The 23,173-nt window shown below is 34.4% G+C and overlaps 1 protein-coding gene across 1 annotated transcript in view; it reads left to right on the top strand.

Annotated features, from left to right (window-relative positions):
- The window catches only part of LOC137932347 (uncharacterized), a 32,859-nt gene extending 13,515 nt beyond the window's left edge, over positions 1-19,344 (top strand). The window contains exons 11-28 of the mRNA XM_068775950.1: positions 25-132; positions 900-1,285; positions 2,392-2,604; positions 3,463-3,757; positions 4,434-4,640; positions 5,995-6,350; positions 7,239-7,515; positions 8,811-8,975; positions 10,782-10,847; positions 12,983-13,071; positions 13,537-13,654; positions 14,331-14,542; positions 15,432-15,489; positions 15,557-15,584; positions 15,677-15,727; positions 17,322-17,481; positions 18,112-18,272; positions 19,229-19,344. Of these exons, the coding sequence (XP_068632051.1) occupies positions 25-132; positions 900-1,285; positions 2,392-2,604; positions 3,463-3,757; positions 4,434-4,640; positions 5,995-6,350; positions 7,239-7,515; positions 8,811-8,975; positions 10,782-10,847; positions 12,983-13,071; positions 13,537-13,654; positions 14,331-14,542; positions 15,432-15,489; positions 15,557-15,584; positions 15,677-15,727; positions 17,322-17,481; positions 18,112-18,272; positions 19,229-19,344 (3,066 nt within the window). The remainder of the gene's footprint in view (positions 1-24; positions 133-899; positions 1,286-2,391; positions 2,605-3,462; positions 3,758-4,433; positions 4,641-5,994; positions 6,351-7,238; positions 7,516-8,810; positions 8,976-10,781; positions 10,848-12,982; positions 13,072-13,536; positions 13,655-14,330; positions 14,543-15,431; positions 15,490-15,556; positions 15,585-15,676; positions 15,728-17,321; positions 17,482-18,111; positions 18,273-19,228) is intronic.
- The last annotated feature ends 3,829 nt before the right edge of the window (positions 19,345-23,173 follow it).

Raw genomic sequence — 23,173 nt, 5'->3', positions numbered from 1 at the left:
TGTAAATACTTATATTATTTTCAGGTAAAGAAAGATAAGGGTGCGAAAGAAGCTAAAGGTTCCGGTACAACCAATCCCCTAGTGTCACCGCAGATGAAAGAGCAGTTGAGGGAATGGGTTCAGTATCACGCGGTATGCTAGTCATAGTTATAATTTTGGTCCATACACGCCCAATGCAAGACATAAGCTTCAACCAAAGATATCTGTAGATATGATGCAAAAATTTATGTACAGTTGTCTTAAATTATTTTGTTTATAATAATAAGTTTTAGCTATATTTACCTATAAGAAAAATCGTGTATAATAAAACGATTTAGTGACTCGTAGATGGAAGAAGATAGATCCGTATCGAATACAGGCAATCCCTCTTCCAACTGTCTGCGGTCAGTGAACGCAAATAAATACATTTAAAAAACTTTTAAGTTAAGCGGTTTTTTGATTGTGGTGGTTGTGGAAAAATATGTACCTAGTCCGCCATATAGGAACGGCGTCCATCTTGAATTTTAAATTCTGACATAATCATCGTGCTTTTCTAGTGTAGCCCTTTCATTTGATACCCATATTGAGGGGGTTAAGGAAAAATATGTAATCCGCCATTTTGTATCGGCGGCCATCTTAGATTTATAATGTTATTGATTTTATTATATTGTATTGTATTGTTATCTAAATTAAATGTTTGTACTAAATTTCAGATCAATCTGACAACGGAAAGGTGCTTAAATTTCAATTTATAATTTTAACCCAAATAAACAAATAAATTCCGTACGGGTCGAACTAAATAAAACCGTTTAAAAAGGACACATTGTAATAAAAGAAATGTTGTCGGAAGGTTCTAGACGCTGGTCGTTTTCAATCGGTTCTATTGGAAATATAATGTTGACAATGACAATTTATTTCAGATAATCAATGTACTAAGAACAACGAGTCTTCTATACTACCCTTCAATGTATCAACACAGTTCGATTGCTAGCAATCCACCGCTTAGAATAACTAAGGCACCGCCTAATAAACAAATTGATATACCCGCTTCTAAAACAACACCGCTATATTTGCAAATAGATTGTCAGGAAGAGAATATATTAAAAATATCATGTGGAATGCTACATCCGCGTGTGTTTTTGTACTGCGGCCAACCAATAGTTGATTATATAGAACCGGGGTACGTATTGCTAGAGAGATTTGAGTGGTTCGTCGACTGTGAGGTGCCGAAAGGAAGACTGTTTCTTCAGACGCGAGGGTATGATGCAGCGGAAGTAACTTTCCTACCAGGAAGACATTTCTGTAGGTTAGTTTTATAACTGCAACCTTTGTGATGATTAAACGATAGTTATTCGAAAAAAGACATGCCTTTAAAAATTGCACACAAAAGGAATCAAAGACAGACTCTCATTAAATCTACTGCAGAGCATTTTATATACGATGTACACCTTGTGTTATGAGATATATTTCTTTACTCTATGGTACTATACATATATAAATACTATATATACATATTTACTCTCTATATATATAACCTTGATGGAAGCAAATAATTTTTAAGTCCTTGCCTTTTTCACTTTGTCACTTCCGCACATGCAGTCGTAGTCGTGCAACAAAGTGCACCGCCCGCCAGCTGACAAATGCGCATGCGGCAAACAATGCGAATTACATAACTACCACCGTTAAATCACTCAACAGGTGTTTCACCCCTCCGGCATCCTTAGGAAGTTATGTTACATCGATTAGTGCCAAACACATTGTCACTCTGATCAGATGCCCCGTGGAGGGGTGAAACACGTGTTGAGTAATTTGGCGGTGGCGGTTGTGTGATTCGCATTGTTTGCCGCATGCGCATTTATAAGCGGACTGGCAGGCGGTGCACTTTATTGCACGACTACGACTTGGACTTCCGCAAAATAACGCCTGATTCCATTAAATCTTTGCCTTTTCTTTTCTTTAATTGGAATTATGTTTTGATTGCATCTGCCTAAATTATGCATTCAAGTGTCTAGATTAATTATCTAAATTGCGTTGTAATAAACGTAATAACGATAGCAAAGAGGTGAAGAGTGAAAATTTTTGAAAATAAGAAAAAGAAATTAAAAGGGCAGAAGTAACAAGCGAAATAAACAAAGTACTTAAAAGATTTTAAACTAAAATGCTTTAAGGGGATAGAATCTATGATCAAGACGGAATGTCACAAGACCACAATAGTTATAGAAGATGATAGATATTGTGATTTACAATAACAGTAATCAATAGCTTACAATAATTATTAACTAATTTAACATTAAAGTAAAAAAAAAATATGTGACAATTAATAATTTTGTTGTAACAGCCATAGACGCCCACTGCAAGGCTTATGTCTTTATAAAACTGAGTATTACTTTATCATCTACCATTTTTCTACAGGCTATGGATTCATGCCAGAGTACCATGGCACGTAATACTGCTCAGCGACTCTGCGATCAACGTTGGAACCCGTGACACCATTCAAGTGGCAGCTGTTAGGGAATGTCCTTGGGTGTCGAGGTTTCTTAACACTCTCGGAGTGGCCTTCCAGAACCTGATACGGACCAACAAATCCAGTACTAATATCACCTTTGTGGAGAAAGACTTTTTCAGGTAATATATTTACATTCCTTATAAGACTTGTATCTTGGATGATTACTGATTTAATATTACCATATCAACATAGTTGGAATACAAGCCTAACTTCTGATTGAAATAGTCTTAATCCAATTCTCTAGGTCGGTGCAGTTTGGAAAATATCATATTATTCATATTTTTTGTCACATCCAGATTTCTTTGAGGGTTAATTCCGGAACCAAGTGATAGTGAAATAGTACGTGGGTAGCAGTCTCGATCCTTTCAGACACGCCCTGCAAAAAAGACTGTCTGTAACAACTAATTTAAATAGATTTTTTAATGGCCATGACCGGTTAAAATTCCATTTTTTTTAATCGCGTTCATATTTATTTTGCGCGTGACGGGGTTATGTACAATTTAATATTTTTTTCACTTCTATTTAAATATTTTTTACTCTTCTTTTTCTGTCACAATTTTAGCTATACATTCGATTATTTTTCTTCACTATAAACTTTAGAGTCTTCTTCTAATTTTTTAGTTAAAATATATACCCGATTTTTTACTGCTTGTTTTTTTTTTGCCTCTATTACAACCAGTACGACCTCTTTGCTGAATTTTAGAAACGATGGGCCAACGTTTTTTGTCGCCCACCAAGCAGGTGATGTTTCCTACCTCAAGAGCCGTAATGTTACTAAATTATGAGGCCCCCAAGCATATAGATCGCTTGGGTAAGCGATCAATGGAACGTCAGAACGTATAGGAGCAAAAGTTGACTTTGGCTTGGGCTGGAATTCAAGTCACTTTTGAATCCAGACCCCGAGTCAACCTATACTGCAAAATCACGACACGACGAGTTTGCTTAGTATAAGATTAAGGCAGTTGTTAAACTTGCAGGTCTTACCAACCTGATTTGGACTGGGATCCAGAGGAAGTAGGCTTTGTGAAAAATTACCTGCATTGGATGTTTCGACAGGCACTTCAGTCAACGCTCAAGAAGAAACTACCATATTCAGACTTTCAGTCAGTTTGTACAGTGTTACAGCATTTCCTGTACGATCCAGATTTTGGATTGACGAAGGATCTTCCACCAATAACGTACAATCGTGATTGGCTTGTTAACGAACTTTGCGACTGCTCTATGTTAGAAGGTGAAGAATTGGAGAATTTTAAAATGCAATACAATGATGTGGTTAGTTATATACATGCTATGTATGGCTATGTATATTTATAAATAAACTGTTACATGCTAGTGGATAATAAAATGCATTTGATAAAGTAGTTCTGTATTTTATACATGAGCATAAAATGTAAAAAGACGGAATAGTCATTTTTAAATACTTTACTAAAGTCTTCGTTGTAGTTCTTCCATGTGATAGTATAGATGTCATAGTCGCAGTAGAAAGATCGCTTCAGTATCTCTCCTCAAAACACACTACCTCAGTACCTTCAAGCTATAGATTCTTTTATGGTGAACGGAATTCAGATTTAGATATTTTTCAGATAATTTTTTTTGATTAATGATGGATACTACAGATTCACAAGTGCGAGTCACCTATGACGTATATGAGTGGTAGGAAGGGCGAAAATGGCAAACGTCAAACCATCTGTTCTAAAATATCTCATGTGCATTAATCGCGTTTTTCCCAGTCTTTACTCTCACATACCCTAGCTGTGACTTTGATATCCACACACACATATATATATATTTATATATATATATATATATAGAGAGAGAGAGAGAGAGAGAGAGAGATATTACTTATATAGATTTTAAAATGTGTAAGGTATATTAAAATCAACTCCGGTTTCCCGTGCTATAACGGTCAAATTTAAAGTAAACGTATTGAGAATTATTGTAATTTCAGATGGTGGAAGTAACAATTGATCCAATAACTGAAAATATTTGCGACGTTGTCGCTGAAAATTTGTCCTGTGGACATTTGAAGACCATAAGAGATATACTGTTGAGAAGGCAGGAGGCGGCAATTCGTATTCAGGCGTTTTGGAGAGGGTTCAGGGCACGGAAATGCATCCAGTCTCGCGTTGTAGTCACACCTGAAATTTTGAAATTTGTAAGTTTTTGACCTGACCTTTGAATGTCACGTGCTACACTAGGCTAGAATAATGGATATGGCCGTATGCTTTTTTAGTAATCATATGAGTACGTAAAGAGAACACCAACAGAGCTAAATTTGATGGATACTAGAATTAAATTAAACCATCTTTAATTGACAACCTTCAGCTTTAAATACAATTATGAGAACCTTATATTTTTTTGAATTTCGAATTTTGTTTTAATTCATATTCACAAATGTCCTTATCTGTCTCTGTGTCTATGTCCTACTCAGCTGGGCAGTCTTGGTCCAGATGTTCACGGGACACAAGGGGTTTTCGGAGTACTTTCACAGGATTAAGGAGTGCCCCTTGTGCACCTGTGACCCAGCGCTGGACCAGATTGTGGTGAACTTAATCACCAGCAGTCCCGTGTACGGAATCAGATATGTGATAACGAGCTGTGTGCAAACATAAAAAGGAAAAGCATCTCTTCATTTGCTTATTAGAAGCAACGATCAGCTCCGGTTTGCTTACCCACTTGTGGGCGTTTATTATGGGAAACATGTATAATGACCTACGTGGTCCGTTAAGATGAAAGGCAATGTCGAGTCACACACGACATTGAACCGCAAAGGGTTAAAACTTACTCTCGTATCACAGAGGAAAAATTATACAACTAACATACATTCATATACATAACAATTCAGATACGTCTTAGCTATGTAATATGAGTCGAAAATAAAAATAATATTTATTAATAGTAATCTGTTGTAATCGAATATGCATTTGTCTTCCATCTCACCTAATGGAAAGTTAGATGAAGACGAAGGTAGGTGGTACACGCCCATCCAAAAGAAACCTGTTCACTCTACTCTTAAAGGCTCCAGAGTTCAACTCATTAGAAAAAACAGACCCTGGCAGGTCGTTACAAATATGCCATAACAGAATGTGTCCTGCCTATAGCAATCCAGAATGTAGGAAATATATTTCAGAATCACTTGTTTGTTGATTTAATAATGTATTTTTTATATTGTTGTTCTATTATGAACTTAATTAAAACAGTTGTCTGTTTTAACTGCAAGTAATACTGTAATAGAAATGTAGACATCAATGTTTGATAGCCAGTAACGTGTCTTAATAAATTCTGTGATTTGTATGGGAAAAAGTAAATGATGTTTTCGGTATTATTTTTCCATTTTTTGCATTTTTTTGCTCTTTCTAGATATCTTATCTACCTGTGAAAAATTACCGAATTGGTGATTTGTTTTTATTTACATAGATAGATCACTTTTCCTGCTACCATAATTATATATAAGAACAGTTTGGATGGCAGAGGAGAAATTTATTATTAATCGTTTTAATGGATTGCAGTTGTTGGATAATGCATTCGGGAACCTCGAAGCGCTGTCTGCGTTGATGAATGAATTTTTTAGTATGTACCCCGGAGCGAAAAAGGCATATTCAGTCGCCTCAGGTCTAGCCGGGACGTTTGGCTTGAAACAACACATTGGATCCACTAAAGTTACGCCGCAGTGCGTATGGATACCATATTTTCAAGTTATATTTTACTGCCACGCACCAGTGTTAGTACATTTGGATTTACAAGGAATGGCGGGTTCGATGAAAGTCAATTCGTCGATCGAAGTTTATAACAACGACACAAAAGAACGACTGCCTTTAGTATATACGGCGCATAGTACATTGAATATCATTCCAAATGACAACGGGTAAGTAATGAGAATTAAGTGTATTACTTTTCGGTTGGATAAAATATTATGAACTCGTCTCATATACATTTGTTTTAAGCTGCAATTTTTGTTTGATGCACAGCCATACATATATACTTACACCCATAAAAACACTCTCATACAATCATACATTATTACATTTTTAGTTATATTAATTTTTATTGCAGAGAGAATACTTTCTGATTAGTTTCAGACATTAAATTGTTGTAATTATAAATTATATTTGTAGTGTATGTGTTGACTTAAAAGTTTTATTTATTTGGAATTTTTCTTTTTTATTTTTCTTTTATGGTATAAAAAAGCTGCATCCAATTGCAATGATAGTACATACTTCTTGCATCTATTTTGTAATTTTTGTTTAGTTATAATATTTTTGTAACTATCTCAGGTAAATGTAAATAAATAAATTGGTTGTTGATAGCTACCCTATCTCTATCCCTATCTACCTTCGCACAAAAATGACATTGTTCATTCTTCTTTTCTTGTATAAAGAGTTGTGCATTGGATTTAACTTCCTCTTCTTCCTCTTGCATTAGACAGTTAGAAAACCTGTAAAAAGAAGATTCGAGACCTATTGATGGAAGAACCGTCATAAGTATCTAATACATATATGTATATATATATATATATATATATATATATAAATCAGTATATTAATATATTAAGACTCGACAGCGACACGACACACTTAATAATATATACTCCTGTTTGAGTATATATGTATAAGTAACTATATGTTTGTATAAACAATTAACTTTTAAGTTGACTGGTAGAGAATGCCTAAAGGCATTAAGTCCACCTTTATAAAATTGTACATTTTGTAAAGGGTGAATACTTAAATAAATATATAAATATTTATTTACATAGATATACGGTTATCGGACACGGCACTCTTTTACGACCACTGAACATGCCCTCCGAAGTGCATTGGCAGTTCACGGTAATGACAAGCACAGCGAATAACTTCCACGTCTGTGACTTTGATTTGTTGAACGGTTGCAAAGAAATGACGGTCACGTCTGCCTCGAAGCTGCACGTCGATGAAATATTTATACCGAATCAGAGGAACATATTGGGAGGCATACTTATAACTGTATTGAAACAGGAGATCATCGGTTTTCGGGCAGCTGCTACTTCATCTGAAGTAAGTTATATCTAAGCTTATCCACACAGTTCCTCTCTATAGTTCATAACGTCTATTTTCTCTTAATAATCTTCGATTGTTGTATGTTTATACTCTAATATATGGTTACACAGACTTGTTAAGACTAGGGGCCACTCAGGAAAATCATGGACTTATGGCGGGCCGGCCGCCAGAAGTATAGGTAATTATTTTTTTGGTTTTATTTTGGAATAGAATTCAATATTTTTCGAATGTACGAGAATATTATTTTTGCTATCGGCGGGCCACCAGTGTTCGACCGGCGGGCCGCGAACTGTACATCCATGCTCTAATACTATTAATCCGTGCTGTCTATTGTACAACATCACAACACCCGTTCTTAGGGCCGTCCGCTCTCTAACCGCGAACAGCGTGGGCGAACCGAGTTTGGATCCGGATTCATCCTTGGCTCGCCTGTAGTCCACGCTGCATTCCACATACAAAACATAAACACTACACAGCTCTACTCGGGTAGAGCGGTTTACTACGTGCGAACGTCATCGTACAACTGGAATGCGTCTGTCCAGCTTCCGTATTATTTTTAAGTTCACAGACCGTTTTGCTCCGTGATCTAAGTTCCGATGAAGCTTTAAAAGCCCCTAAGCTAACAGCATCAACTTCAAAACCAAGTAGTAGTCTGTTGTACAAATAAACTGCATTATGCACTATATTAAGACCGATCTATTATTTAATTCACCTAAATATTTATTATTTTTGATTTTTGTATATTTTTGGTGTTTGTATGATTAAATTGATTATAAATCAATAAGTAAGAAAAGGACCAATATTTAGCCACTTCCGCACATGCAGTGATAGTCGTGCAACAAAGGGCACCGCCCGCTGATAAATGCGTATGCGGCAAACAATGCGAATCACACAACCGCCACCGCCAAATTACTTAACACGTGTTTCACCCCTCCACGGGGCATCTTCAGGAGTTATGTTACAACGATTAGTGCCAAACACAGAGTGTCTACTACATCTAGTGTCTTGCAAACTTTGTCAAGGTCTTTTGTCCACCTTTTGTATGTTCTACTCTGTGTTTAAAACCTTCAGACCCCAGAGGTCATCTGTTCTGCGCGCTATGTAACCTATCCACTGACACTATAACTTGACAATTCGGTAAGCTATGTCGGTTAATTACAGTTATCTATTGACCTCCTCATATAGACCTCAAAGAGATATTTCATAATAAAGAAAGGAACCTTATTACCTTGTTTAAATAAATATACAGGTTGATAGATGTTAATAATATAAATGTTTATTGTCTTGGTCAGCTTGAAATGGAAGCGGTGCTTCAAATACGTGGCAGCGACGGCAAAGTGGAAGATGTAGCAACGTGCTACGGCAAAGGAGAAATCTACTGGCCTTTCATCAGACTGGATCCCGTAAAAAGGCAAAGCATGACCGGTCCATCCATCTCGCATGTTGATATGAATTTGGTAAAAATACAGTATTATAATTTTTGTCAACGTCCATATATATATATATATATATATATATATATATATATATATATATATATATATATATATATATATATAAATATATATATATATATATATATATATATATAGCTATACTAGCTGATCCCGCAAACGTTGTTTTGCAAAAAAAATTAATGTTTTTAAATAACAAAAAAAAATAAGGGTTAATCGTAGAGGGGTGAAAATTTAGGGTTGTATGTATTTTGGTATGCTGTATCATAATAAAATAAAAACCAAAAAAATTGTTTAAAAAAGAAAAAAAAATTAGGGGTGGACCACCCTTATCACTTAGGAGTATGGAAAATAGATAGTAGCCGATTCTCATACCTACTGAATACGCAAATAAAATTTGGTAAAAATCGGTCGAGCCGTTTCAGAGGAGTTCAAGTTCGAACACCGTGACACGAGAATTTTATATATTAGATATATATATGTGTGTATGTATGTATATAATACTTATTTTTGTTTTATGTAATGACAAAAAAATCAACGACATTATCATTAACATATCAGAAAATATACTCTCATTGTAATGAGTAGATTTCCTTCAAAGATCACCAAGATGGCCGGTCTTGCGCTTCTAGCATTAATTCCACAGTAGAGCAGAGATTACTGGAAATTAGTTACGGAATTTAATGTCATACTGTAAGATGTTACACTATGACATCATACTGATATCTCGCATAGAGGACTTATGAAAAATAATTAAGCTGTGGTTTCTCGTGATTTAAAAACACGACACAATACTTTTGTATTTTGTTGGAGGTCCCTAATTAAATATCAGGTAAACTTTTGTATACTTTTGTTAATTTCGTTTCCCTACCTTTTAAATTTTTTGGAAACTGATCAAGAGAGTTAAGCTTAAAATATTCCGGTCCAATGTAACAACTTTGTTGCTATATACATACGAGACGTGGAAGATCACCATAGTTATCTCGCGTTGGCTCCAACTCTTCGTTAATAACTGTCTTCGACGTATACTCGGTATATACTGGCCTGAGAAAGTCTCCAACGTAGATCTCTGGAAACGCTTCGATGATATGCTGATCGACCAGCAGATCAAACGTCGCAAGTGGAACTGGATAGGCCACACGCTTCGAAGGGACCCTGATCACACACAGAGGCAAGCCATAGAATGGGATCCTCAAGGAAAGCGAAGATATGGCCGCTCATAGCAAATCTAGCGGCGGACGATCACTGCAGAAGTGAAGGCAGTTGGTATGACATGGAGCGAAGTAAAGCGGGAGGCTCAAGACCGCTCGGGATCGTGTCGTACTGTGGACGCTCTCTGCTCCATCTCGGGGACATAGGAATAATTGATGGTTTTAAAGCTGTGAAAAGGACTTTTGTTTTAAACTAATTTTCAGTTTTTTATCAGCGTTTTCTTCTGTCATCCTTTATAGTTATTTTACTACATCTAATTTCATTCTTTACGTTCTCTTATATACTCTTTTCTTTCATTCACACTCCTTTCACACATCGCCTATTTTTATTTTTGTTCTTCTACTATTATTATTGTTTCTTATTTTATTATTGTTTTATTACTTAACTTTTTAAAAATTTTTGTTTGTTATTTTATTTAGTTTTATTTTTATCCATAACTTTCTTTAGTTTTTCATAACAATGTTTTTAAAATTGGAGGCGTTCCTTATTTTCAATTATGGAGGCGATTTTGCCACATTTTATACTTACACTTCATGCGCCGACCTTATCCTTACGAACTCTTGTATACTTAAAACTTTAAAAAAATGTTTTTTGTAGCGTTCCAGTGACTCGCGCATCCGGCAGCGACGCAACGTCAAGTACGGTGGCAACTTGAGTGCTGGGGTAAAGCCTAGATCAACTTTAAGGGTATTATCATATTTGTTATGTCAACGGTGTTCTTGCATGTTGGTAGCAACAACCACTTATTATATTACGTTAACTCTTTTTGAAGTTTATCATGAACCGAAGTGGCCTAAACTTTCTTTTGAGGATTTTTTTGTACTATCTACTTACTCTCTCTAGATCGGTAAAGATGCGTTTATAAACATAATATTTTGAAATTCTACTTCTTTCTTCTCTCTTTACCAGTGTGTGTTTGTTCTTAAATACAACATTACTTTGTACCAAGCACAGCTTCCCAATCCAGGAATGCATATGATGTAACAACCTCAGCCGAAGTTACCAAGGGAATCCTTGTACAAAGTTATCTTTTATCTATAGGCAAAGCTTTCGACCTCTTTTTCGCCTGATGTTAAGCGATGATGAGACACATGGTACATGCTTCCCTGAAGAAACCTAATTATTTTTGAAGATTACTAAGTTATATTTGTATGCTTACAAACTGGTTGTTAAGTAACATTAAAGAGGTTTAGGTTATGCGTCTATCGCACTCTGCATCCTTAAGCTAGCAGAATATAATTTAACAGTGTAGACCCAGACAAAAATATAATTGTGAACAGAGATATTAATAAGCTTGTAGAATTTTAAATTATTCATTTTAAGATTTCAAGTTTCTTTTACTACTTCTTACAACCCTAAAGCTTTCCTAAGTGATATTGATGAAATTGGCCAGGAAATAGTGTCCAAACAAATGGAGGTTCGGTCCTCTAGGGTGCCCTATTGTTGGCACAAACCATGGTCCTCTCGTGGGTCCATTGTACCAAGTCACTTCATAAAACATCCGCCGAAGTGATCTAAGAGTTTAGCTCACTTGGGGTATCTCACTAGCTTCGCTGCCTTAAAGATATCTTAGGCTATGTGTCCTCTGCACCCTTCCATTTGAAAACCCTATCTGCATGATCTGCAAATTCCATTTTGACCGGCAAAGTCTGGTAAAGAATGTTAACACATATTTTAGTCCTATTGAAAGACTTGTGTCAATGTCACGTGAAAATTGTCTGTGTGTCTTGTGTTTAAGGTATTAGTAATATATATATATATATATATATAGATGTCGTAATTTTTCTATTTTTATAGCTTGTCAAACTAGGACCGGAGCTAACAACGTATGCTATAGAGTGAGTTATTCTTCATTATTAATATAATAATTTTATTCTAAGGTCTATAGGAAATTTCAAGTCTAGACCTATGCACCGTAATGGAAATGTTATGGTTTAAATAATAATGATGATGGAAAGCATCTATTACCGCGATATGAAAAATTGACACCTGTTTCCCATATTAAATAATTAATATTTCGGACAAGTTGAATGATCTCTAAAATAAACGGACTATTGAAATATCTGGAAATATCTTATATACAGATACTGACAATTTTGAGTACAGCGGTAATACATGCTTTTATCTCTCATTGCGTAATATATATTTAAAAGTGTGATCCGTGGTAGGTTTCTGATATAAAATTCAATTAAAAACACTATTTATAAAGTATGTATTTTGATGAAAACATAAAAGAACTCATAGGAAGGGGAATTACTTATAAATATTATTCTCTATACTATACTATACTCTATACATCGGGTAAAAGAGAGCGCTCTACAACACTTCTTAACGTGTAATTGGCTGACGATTTATATTGGTTGAACATTGGTTTCGTAATTTTAAATCTTTTTTTTTATGACCCCTGCTATTGGGGGCCTCTCGTACCCCTATTTATGGTGGGACAGGGACTTTATTTGCAATTTAATTTTTCACATGATTTTTTATTTTCTCTCTCTTCTTTCATATTTTACTTTCTCTTTCGGTCTATTATCTATCTTTCATGCTACATTTCTACTTTCTTACCCTTTTTCTCTGTCCATCTATCATTCTTTCCTCTTTTCTTATTACATTTTTCATTTTACATTTTTATTTTACATTTTTACTTATTTTCTATAATACATTATATATCACATTTGAGTTTTATTTTATCACATTTCTTATTGTATATTTGGATTTTTATTTTTTTGTATAACGTTTTTAACTATTTTCTTGCAACAAACAAGGAATTCTTTCCAAGTTTCTTTTTCGCCTATCAGGGAGGCTATTGTCTCCTCCCTGATTTCAACGCCAGACCGGCACTCGAAGCCGTGCCGGAGTCCCCCGAATGCGGCATAATTTTAAATCGGTATAAATATAGGCGATGCATGAATATACACACTTCTACTTCGAACTCCATATTATTACACCTCCATCTACCATCCCTAAGAAGAATCCCACAAATAATTGTACGGATTTTATTTATTACAAATTGGGTCGTCTAAATTATGACGTCACGTCGGGAACACTCTTCAAATCTGGCCTCGGTCTATCGTGCCACCAGCTGCAGAAATGATTGTGAGGGCGGACTAACTTTGTGGGAAATATTTTATTTACCTCAAAGGTTGTGTAAGATCGGTTGAAAGCCTTTATCCATCGTCTTTGGACGACTTTGACGTGGTCATCTATTGACTTGGACGGATGTCCTATGCTGCCTTTGCCGGTCTTTAATCCCCACACCCGAACTCCAAGGCTCCTATGGCCATCAATTCACTTATCATTAGGTAAATAGACTTGCTTGATATGACATGGCGGTATAAACAACTTTTATCAGAGTTCGAGCACCACAAGGATGGCCACTAACATTAGCGCAATGGAAACGTGTTATAGAGATTCAGAGCAACCAGGACTATAAAACCGAGAGCCCTAACAAGAAAGGAGTGAAGGACAAGGTAGAGTTTATTGATTACTTTGAATTATTTTTTCAAGTTGTTTTACTTTGCTAATAACAAGTGGTGCAAAAGTAATGTCATAATTTGAACCAGCACCTATTTTTCTATGAATTTAAAAAAGAACTCTTTAGTTACAATGTTTAATATAAATTGTAAGGTCAATGACATTAATTTAACAAAAGCGACCACCACCCAAGTTGATGCGTAATTGCGTTAGTTTTACGACATTTTGTTGCACGCAAATTGTCGATATCTTCTTCAAAGATACCTTTCAATGTTTATAAGGTGGGTGGTTTATTGCGGTAAACGCGTGATTATAAAAAGGTCTATAATTAATAAAAAAACGTTTCATATATGATGCAGGTAATTTTTAACATAATAGATATATTACCAGGCTAATATAATTTACAAACGAAGTACACAAACAAATTATTGTTAAAACTTATGATAGTATAATTTGAGAATGCATCGATCTAAAACGTATTAAACTTTCTTCTGTCTTACTTGTGGTAGTTATTCTTAATTGTACAGTTTTGTTCGACATTCGCACAATGTTTATTATTAGAACAAATTAATATCTACGATAATGTTATTAAAAAAGAAACCTTAAGTGAAAATGAGATAAGAAAGGATAGACATAACTAAATTATTTCCTCAGAATGTTACCAGCAAAGAGAAGGAAAAAGATAAAGATAAGGATAAAGCAGATGCGCTTCTATTCAACAAACCTCAGTCTGGTGATGCTTACGTGGAACTAGAATGTTCACTGTCTGGTGATACGGGAGCGGTGGCAGTCCGTGACGACACAAGAGATCAGAGATTCGCAGCTGCAGTTAAATCTTGGGACGCCAATGAGCCTGGAAGGAATGCTAAAGGTGCATTGATTAGGTAGGATAAGATTAACTATAGTTAATTCCATAAATTATAAGTTATAGTATTTAATGGAATCAAGCGTTACCTTGCGGAAGTCCATCCTAAGTTAGAAGTCTCTGACTATGTGTTTGGCACTAATCGGTGTAACATAACTCCTGAAGATGCCCCGTGGAGGGGTGAAACACGTGTTGAATGGTTTAACGGTGGCAGATCTGTAATTCGCATTGTTTGTCGCATACGCTTTTACCAGCGGGCTGGCGGGCGGTGCACTTTGTTGCACGACTACCACTGCATGTGCGGAAGTGGCTAAATATTGGTCCTTTTCTTACTTATAAGATATAGCTCCTAAAAGTAGAAAAGATAACATGGAATAAAAAGTTGAAACAATTAATAGGAATAAATAAACAAAAAAGTGATAAAATAGCTGGTAATAGAAATGGTAATTTAAGTAATATAGGTAGTCAAGAAAATAAATAAGAAATAAAAATATATTGTTAAAGAAATGATAAAAATAAACGTAAAATATTAGAACTTTTGTGGGAAAGCGAAGAAAGTGGTGAGATGTATGAAAGAGAAGTATGGAAAGGAAAGAAGGGAATTTTGAAAGAAATTAGAGTTAAGTATGAAAGACACAAGATGAGTGTAGAATTTAATCAAAATTATTTAAAAAATTATAATGTGAGAGACTTTGTCCAACCATGATTGAGGGTTGACTAAGAGGTCCCAGAAACGGAGCTATAAAAAGTATCAATAACCGTTTTGGAGGTCTATATCAATGGAGTCTGTTGATATGATGATAATGTTAAAGAAATATGAATGTTCTATAAGATAATACATATAGATTCTTCCTAAAATAAAGAAATCAGAAAAATACTAAAAAGATATATGCTTGTTATATTTCCAGACAAGAATTTCGTGAAGAATATCTAGAAGTACCTGTTGAGGATGTCAGATCGACTGAGGTATAATTTTTCTTTTATTTTTTACATTGGTCATTTAGTTTTTATCAAAAAGATTTTTTAATTTCAGTATTCTGGTTTAGAAGAGGAAATTATAGGTAATAACTATTTTATAATTTGGGTAAACCTAATCACCTTTAAGAATTGGAATTTCAATTTGTTGCCAACGTTACAAATTTTAAAATTTCAGATGACAATCTCCTTGATCAACAAGGCCCGACTCCGGTATTACACAGTCCTGGTATGAAAAATTTAAAACAATTTTATTTAGGTTTTACAATATTAGGGGAACCGGAAAGTAATGACGCTTTCTTTAGTTAAATTCACACGGCTACATTTTTACAATACTCGGCGATAAATATTGCACGTCAAAGTTTAGAAAGAGACATTCGGCTAAGTTCGGCTTCGTAGAGCGTTATCTCTGTCGCACGAAATACAAACAGTCCGGTATCAAGAGTTCATCTTAGTGAACCATCCATATGACTACTAAATTGGATGCATTTGGTTTCTCTATAATAAATTTAGTTTATATAATGACAATATTAGTTAATTGTAATTTTGGAATTGTAAATAAGTTAAATTAAAAAATCGTATTTGGGTGACAGCGATTGATTAACTTTTTATTTAAAATCAGTGACTCTTTGAACGTGTCTGTGTATAGCACTCTCACGTAATATGTTTCTGAATTATCATATATTAAATTTAAAGAGTTTATTAAACAAAGAAATTTACACAATGAAAAAGACATTTTAAATGATGATGAAGCTATGAAATGAATGGTTGTACAACCGTATCAAAGATATCATGAAAGTGATCACAAAAAAAAATTATAGTAGGCTCTTTTCAGATAAATCGTTTGAAATCCTCGTGGCTGTAGTACGGCTGAGGATACAATTAAATAGAATCTTAATTTATTTATTAAGCCTATCATGTGGCACACAAGTAGTCACGCTTGACTATCCTTCTTCTTATTCTTTTTAAGCAGTCGATGGATACCCTCTGCAAGGCATAGAACTTCCCCAAAGATCTCCACGATGATTGGTTCTGCCAATCTTATCTATATCGTCGGTTAATCTAGTGTGTAGCCTACCCTCGCTGCTTTTACCTGCTCATGGTCGGCACTCGTGAACCTTCCTACCTCAATGGCAATCGGTGGCACGAGCGACGTTTCCCGCTCACTGACAATTCAAACGAGCAGAGCAAGCAAACTACGTCAGTGATCTTTATTCTTCTGTGGATCTTCTCTTTTCTGATTCAATCTCCCCATTGCTCTCTTGTGGAAGTTGAGCCTTCTTATCACTTCTATTCATTTAGCAACACACATTGATTAAAGACCTTCGTTTTAAGTATTGCGGTATTTTGGACAAGAAGAGGTTTCGGAGCTTCCTGAACGATCCGAGTTGGATTCGGCGAGTGATCTCTTTCTCAAAGCTGTAACTTAACTATACTTAGTGAATAATAGTATGTATAAAGTAAGAAAAGGACCAATATATAGCTACTTCCGCCAATGCAGCAGTAGTGTGATTGGTGCCAAACACAGAGTCTTGGCACTAATCACACTTGGCACTAATCGATGTAAGATTACTCCTGTGGATGCCCCGTGGAGGTGAGAAACACGTGTTGAGTGATTTAACGGTGGTAGTTGTGTAATTCGCATTGTTTGCCGTATGCGCATTTATCAGCGGACCGGCGGGCGGGCAACTTTATTGCACGATTACTGCTGCATTGGCGGAAGTAGCTATAAATTGGTCTTTTTCTTACTCAGGATGGACTTCTGTAATATAATGCCTGAATCCATTAGAAATGTATATAAACAAATATAATGCATGTTTTAGCACATCGAGGTGAGGTAAAGATTGAAGAAATCAATTTGGTGACTCCTGAATCAGAGACACAAGTTGAAAAGTTCTTAACCATGCCAGATGAATTAAAAGACAATTTCAAGCCGCTTGACTACGTACCTTTATGTACGAGAGAAAAAACTGAGAGTGAATGGTAAGTTGTTTTATAACCTTCACAGGAATATACTAAGTTCTGTCATCTTAATCTGACTGCACCAACCGACTGAATACGCGTCAACTGAAGAAAGACCGTAGCAATGGCAGGAAAATTGAGTCTAGAAAGTTTAGATGATTTAGATTGGCATTTAGAGCTTTTATCATCTACATCTTCAAGAGTAAAGTCTATTTTTTAACCTACGGCAGTGATGAACAACATGCGTCTCGTTAAACTTGTTTATACCCGCTAAGCATTTTTAAAAATGGAATCATTTTATCGACTTTTTCTCATCAATATATTGTTGTAAAATCATTTATAATGTAATGTTGGTACCTGCTAAACCAAACATGACGTACGTACGTGCCAAATTTCTCATAAAAATTTTCAAGTATATTCGTTTTTCCGTTCTTTTTTCATATATTTTCTTTATTTTGCATTAGCATTTGTATATTTTTTATTTTTTTTTAAAAAAAATTAAATTGGCCCGTTGATTACAAAAGTTGCTTACTCCTGTCGTACGGTAGTATTGTGGGTAATAAAACTTTGACAAAATGATTTCTTGGTGCTCCACTCAATCAGTGTGCTTGACATTACTGAATATCTTCATCTGTACAATGACGTTTTCAGTGTAATAATAACACCAGAAATGGCGGAAGCGTCAAGACTGGCTCGAGAAGCGGATACAGAAGCGGCTATCGAGCGAATGAACCAGTTGCAGGCTTACAACGAGATTCACGTTTTAGGTATGCAGAAGATCCGATGCAATCGGCTGGAGAAACTTTATGTTGGTAAGTTATGCTTTGTCCCTTTCTAGCTGCTTCCCTAACTGCTGATGGTCATGGCTGCATCTAACTCCCATCAGCTATTGAATTTGTTACATTTTGCTTAATCTGCAGTAATAGGTAACTAGCTGCAATATCTGGTCTAATCATAGAGCTAGGTCTTTTTCTTTCCACTTTCCAATTAAGCAGTGAAAATATGCAAAAATTACCATAATTTTTTTATTGACTTCATGCGGAATAAATCAAAATAAAGGCTAGAAAAATCTGCTGAAAACCAGTAAAAAGGAGAAGAATATGTGGAAATATCTAGCATAGTCAAGCATTCAACATAATGGAACAGATCCAAGGAAGAAGATACGTAAAACGAAAGACGAATTTATAGTCGTGAACGATCCGAAAATAGGTAGGCAGTTACTTTGTTGAAAGGCAACTAACTTAACAACTAACTACTGACACAGCAAATCCACTGATTTGCCTTGTCAGTAGTTGAAGTTAGGGATTAATTATAATTCTATTAGGTTAAAAAGGCATAATGGTTTATTTGCTTGTTAGTTTTTCTTGTATACTTTTATCATTATATCCTTCTGGTTTAATTCTTCAACGAACTCTTTACGATTCCAACTAAGTAAATGTTGAATAGTTATAATTTGTTAAAAAGAAACTAAACACTCCCATAATTTTATAGGATTCATTTGACACACGCACGGGCAACGTCTAAAATAAATTTTATAATTTTTGTAATTTAATCTACTCTAGATTAGTCGCAGACTTCCGGTTTCAATATTGCTTATAGTTAAGGCATAGGCTCACTAAACCTAACTTATTTAACATCAAATTAGTTTAATGATTGTTTAACTAATGGTGGTTCAACTGGTGATGACTTATGTAGTCGACTTAAATTATTTTGAGTGGAGTCATCAAGAGTGAAGCTAATATTTTTTTATAATGATATATATTTCCAGATTCCCAATGGAGTGAAGGTTTAGCCGAAGCAATGGAGGCTAGAGATAGTGCAATAGCTGGTGAAGCTAACAGTCGATCCGTGACTCGAAAGAAACAAGATTCTAAAACGAAGTAATCAAATGATATTTTAAGAGAAGATTAGAGGAACGTTTTGTTAATAAATAGGTTTATTTTAGTCGTGTTTGCTTAATAAATTGTGACTTATTTTTTAAGTTTTATTACTTTGTTAGTTGAACCAACAGACGTTGTCCCATCTTAGCTATGAACCATCAATGCTTGATAAATAAAAAAAGACATTTCAATACATCTGTGTTTAAGTAAAGCTATTGATACAGTATAATCAATTCTATTTTCTGGTGTGAAAATAAATATTTAGACTTTTTGCAACACGTGGAAAATATAAGTTTTTAAAATCGATGTCGCTCACGACCAACCTTTGCCCTCGCGATTGATTTTGATTGTACAGACAGATGCAAACCGCAATGAAAATTGTAGTTATTTTCATGAAAATCGTATCAAAACTTAGAAACATTAGAAAGGTTTTTTTAAAACAGTTTACCTGTTATGTCCTTTTCAAGGTAACTGTTAAGAAAAAATGGCTTATTTTCATGTACTTAGTCTGGCCGTATATAATATTACTTTAAAAAACTTTATATAACATTTACATTTTTTTAACAATTTTAATGAAACAATATTTATACTTCTATTGTTTCTGTACTATGGTTGTCTGTGAGAGATTGTCTTGTGTGATAAGACCGCTCATTGTACTTTTTTATTTATTATTATGAAACTATTTAAATTTATCCTAGCGTGTGCAATAAAGAATATTGATTAAAATAAAATTTATAATTAAAAAAAAATTATTACCTAGTTAACTAAATTAAATTTTGAGGAGAGACATTAAACAAATATACAGTTCATTTGAGTTATTTTATTGATTAAAAAAATAACTTTGAAACCTTTGTAGGTTCATGCACAACTTTGCTGAAGATCGTCATATGATAAAATGCATAGTTTACGATTTTATAAAGGAAATACAAACATACATTCATTATTATAAACATAGATAAATTAGAAAAAAACAACTTGATTACGGAATTTTTAAGCCGTAATACATGTTAACCAAAGTTGGGCCCACGCCCCACTGAGGGGTAATTTGATTGTTAAGGGGACAATTTGAAAGGACTCAACTTTAACCATTTCGATTTATAAAAAAATATGAATATGACATAGGGGGGCATAAGAATTTCAGAAATGCAAAGGTGCAGGCATGGCATATAAAACATTTAAAAATACTGCGTAATAGATTTGTACGAATTATCACAAAAAACTTAGTTCTAGGAATCCTTTTAGCATTCAGTTGAAGGATGTCATTGTTAGGTAAAATTTGATCCTAGCGTATATTAAAGTAACTTTTTCCGGAATTCTTGACTTACACTACAGAAACCAGACGAATAAATGTTAAAAATAAAATGTTTATTTTAAATAAAATTCTGTGTATAAAACGTTATATTGTTAGCATTTAGTATTTTTGATTTAAAATCATAAAGCCTCTAACCAATAATGAGAAAGTTCTTGAAAGATAGAAAATGCATTAAAAATTCAGACGAAGATACTGAACGAGATATTTCTCTCGTTAGCATTCAAATCGAATCAGGATCGCCCGTTAAATGTTACTGAGTACTTATTGGTACTTATTTAATTTTAAATCTTTGAACAAAGAAAAATGTATAAGTGAAATAGAAAACCGGTTTATTTTTAAGTGTTTTTACTAGTAAAAGAGTAACAACGGAAGTACCAAAATCACAGGCATAGCTCGAAGAATTGGTTGTCGGAAATGGCTGCATAGGCATGTCGCTCGTACCAGCGGCTGTTAGGGCCACAAAGTTTTCCAAAAATTGGTAGGTGCAGTATGGGTAGGCTCCAGGATAGATGGGTCATCGTTGTGATCTTTGGGAAAGACCCAAACCTTGCAGTAGAGTCTATATGCTGACATAATTCTAATGAAACGGAGAAAAATGTTTAAAAAATTATCGAAAACTGCTTTCTCAATTATACCATTTTTTTTTCATATTTTCGATAAGTTAAGGAAGTTGGTTAGTAAAATAAAAAAATACCGTAAATTTGCAAGAAAAACTAAAAAATATACACTTTAAAATTACAATATTAACCACAGCGCAAATCAAAACTTCTCTTTAATTGTCAAACTTTTGATATCAGTCAAAAACATGGCGTTTGGATATTAGAGAAATGTTAAACCTTTTTTAACGGTTTTATTTAGTTCGTCCCGTACGGAATTTGTTTGGGTCAAAATTAGAAATTGAAATTTAAGCACCTTCCCGTTGTCAGATTGATCTGAAATTTGGTACACACATTTAATTTAGATGACAATACAATATAATAAAATCAATAACATTATAAATCTAAGATGGTAAGATCCTTAACCCCCTCAACATAAAACACGATGATTATGTCAAAATTTAAAATTCAAGATGGACGCCGTTCCAATATGGCGGACTAGGTACATATTTTTCCACAACCACCACAATATGGGTATCAAAAGACCGTTCAACTTAAAAGTTTTTTAAATGTATTTATTAAATTTTGATTATCTGTTCTCTCAATTTTTTTTAATTTAAGTTTAGACCCCACACGAGATACGAACCTGTTAACGCCACAGAGTAAAGTATAACATATTAGTTTACCGTAGACAAACTCGATTACATTTAAAAAACACAATTTTTTTTCCATTGGCGATAGATATAAAAATGAGTGTGAATGGGATGAATATATAGCTTATTTATCAGCAAAAAACGCCAAAGTTTTAACATGTATTTTCAATTACCATTTATAAATTAATCATTCTGAAATATGTTAATTTATTTTTGCCACTGGAATGCGGAAGCCAATTAATTTTGGCAGCAAAAAGCCTGCAGGGAGAGATAGTGAACAATAATTAATTTTAATATGTAATCCGAATTATCAAAATGATTTTTATTATTATATTTTTATTGAGATATTTATTATTTCTGAAACCATCGATATTTGAATAAGGTATATCATACATCAATTGACATGTATTAAACAAGTTTTCTATATATATTTAAAGCATTGCATATATATATATATATATATATATTGTCTATGTTTATGTATTACATTTTATAAATATCATTAAACAGTATAAATGAAAAGAAGTAAAGCATCCGTTGGTAAGTATTCTACGTCTTTTCCTTTTGGGACGTTAAAAATATTTAAGGCTTTCGTTGAAAATTCAGAACGAAGTTAACAAAGTACTCGACCACGCCCAAGGCGGTCGTTTATTGCATTTTGATGAGCTCACGCTGATGAAACTTGCGACAGCCTTAATCGAGGGCAATATTGCTGATGAAGGCTTCTATTTCCGCAATATTTTAACTTCAAAGAACAAATTTGGTACGAATAATGAGTCTGGGTTAATAATCCTGGGAATATTGCGGCAATTATTCTGTAGTTTATTAAAAATGTACAAGGTCATATCTTTAAATTAATACAGATAAGATTGCGGTGAATTTTAGTATAAATATCGCACTTGCCTTACGAAAACGTTCATTGTTGCTAACAGCATTCATCTTTTTACCAACTTGTTAGCAACCTATCGAACTAATAAGTAATAAGTTAGTGTTTAATGGAATCAGGCGTTACTTCGCGGAAGTCCATCCTAAGTAAGAAAAGGACCAATATTTAGCCACTTCCGCACATGCAGTGGTAGTCGTGCAATGAAATGCAACACTGTGTTTGGCACTAATACGGTGTAACATAGCTCCTGAAGATGCCCCGCGGAGGGGTAAAACACGTGTTGAGTGATTTGGTGGTGGCGGTTGTGTGATTCGCATTGTTTGCCGCATGCGCATTTATCAGCGGGCTGGCGGGCGGTGCATTTCATTAATAAGTTAGTGAACAAA

The sequence above is a fragment of the Battus philenor genome, unplaced genomic scaffold, assembly GCF_028537555.1.
Source record: "Battus philenor isolate CCGP_79_NKW_IND1 unplaced genomic scaffold, ilBatPhil1.0.hap1 SCAF_9, whole genome shotgun sequence".
NCBI lineage: Eukaryota > Metazoa > Arthropoda > Insecta > Lepidoptera > Papilionidae > Battus > Battus philenor.
Note: the sequence above shows the minus strand (reverse complement) of the source record. Positions and strands in the feature narration are given on the sequence as shown.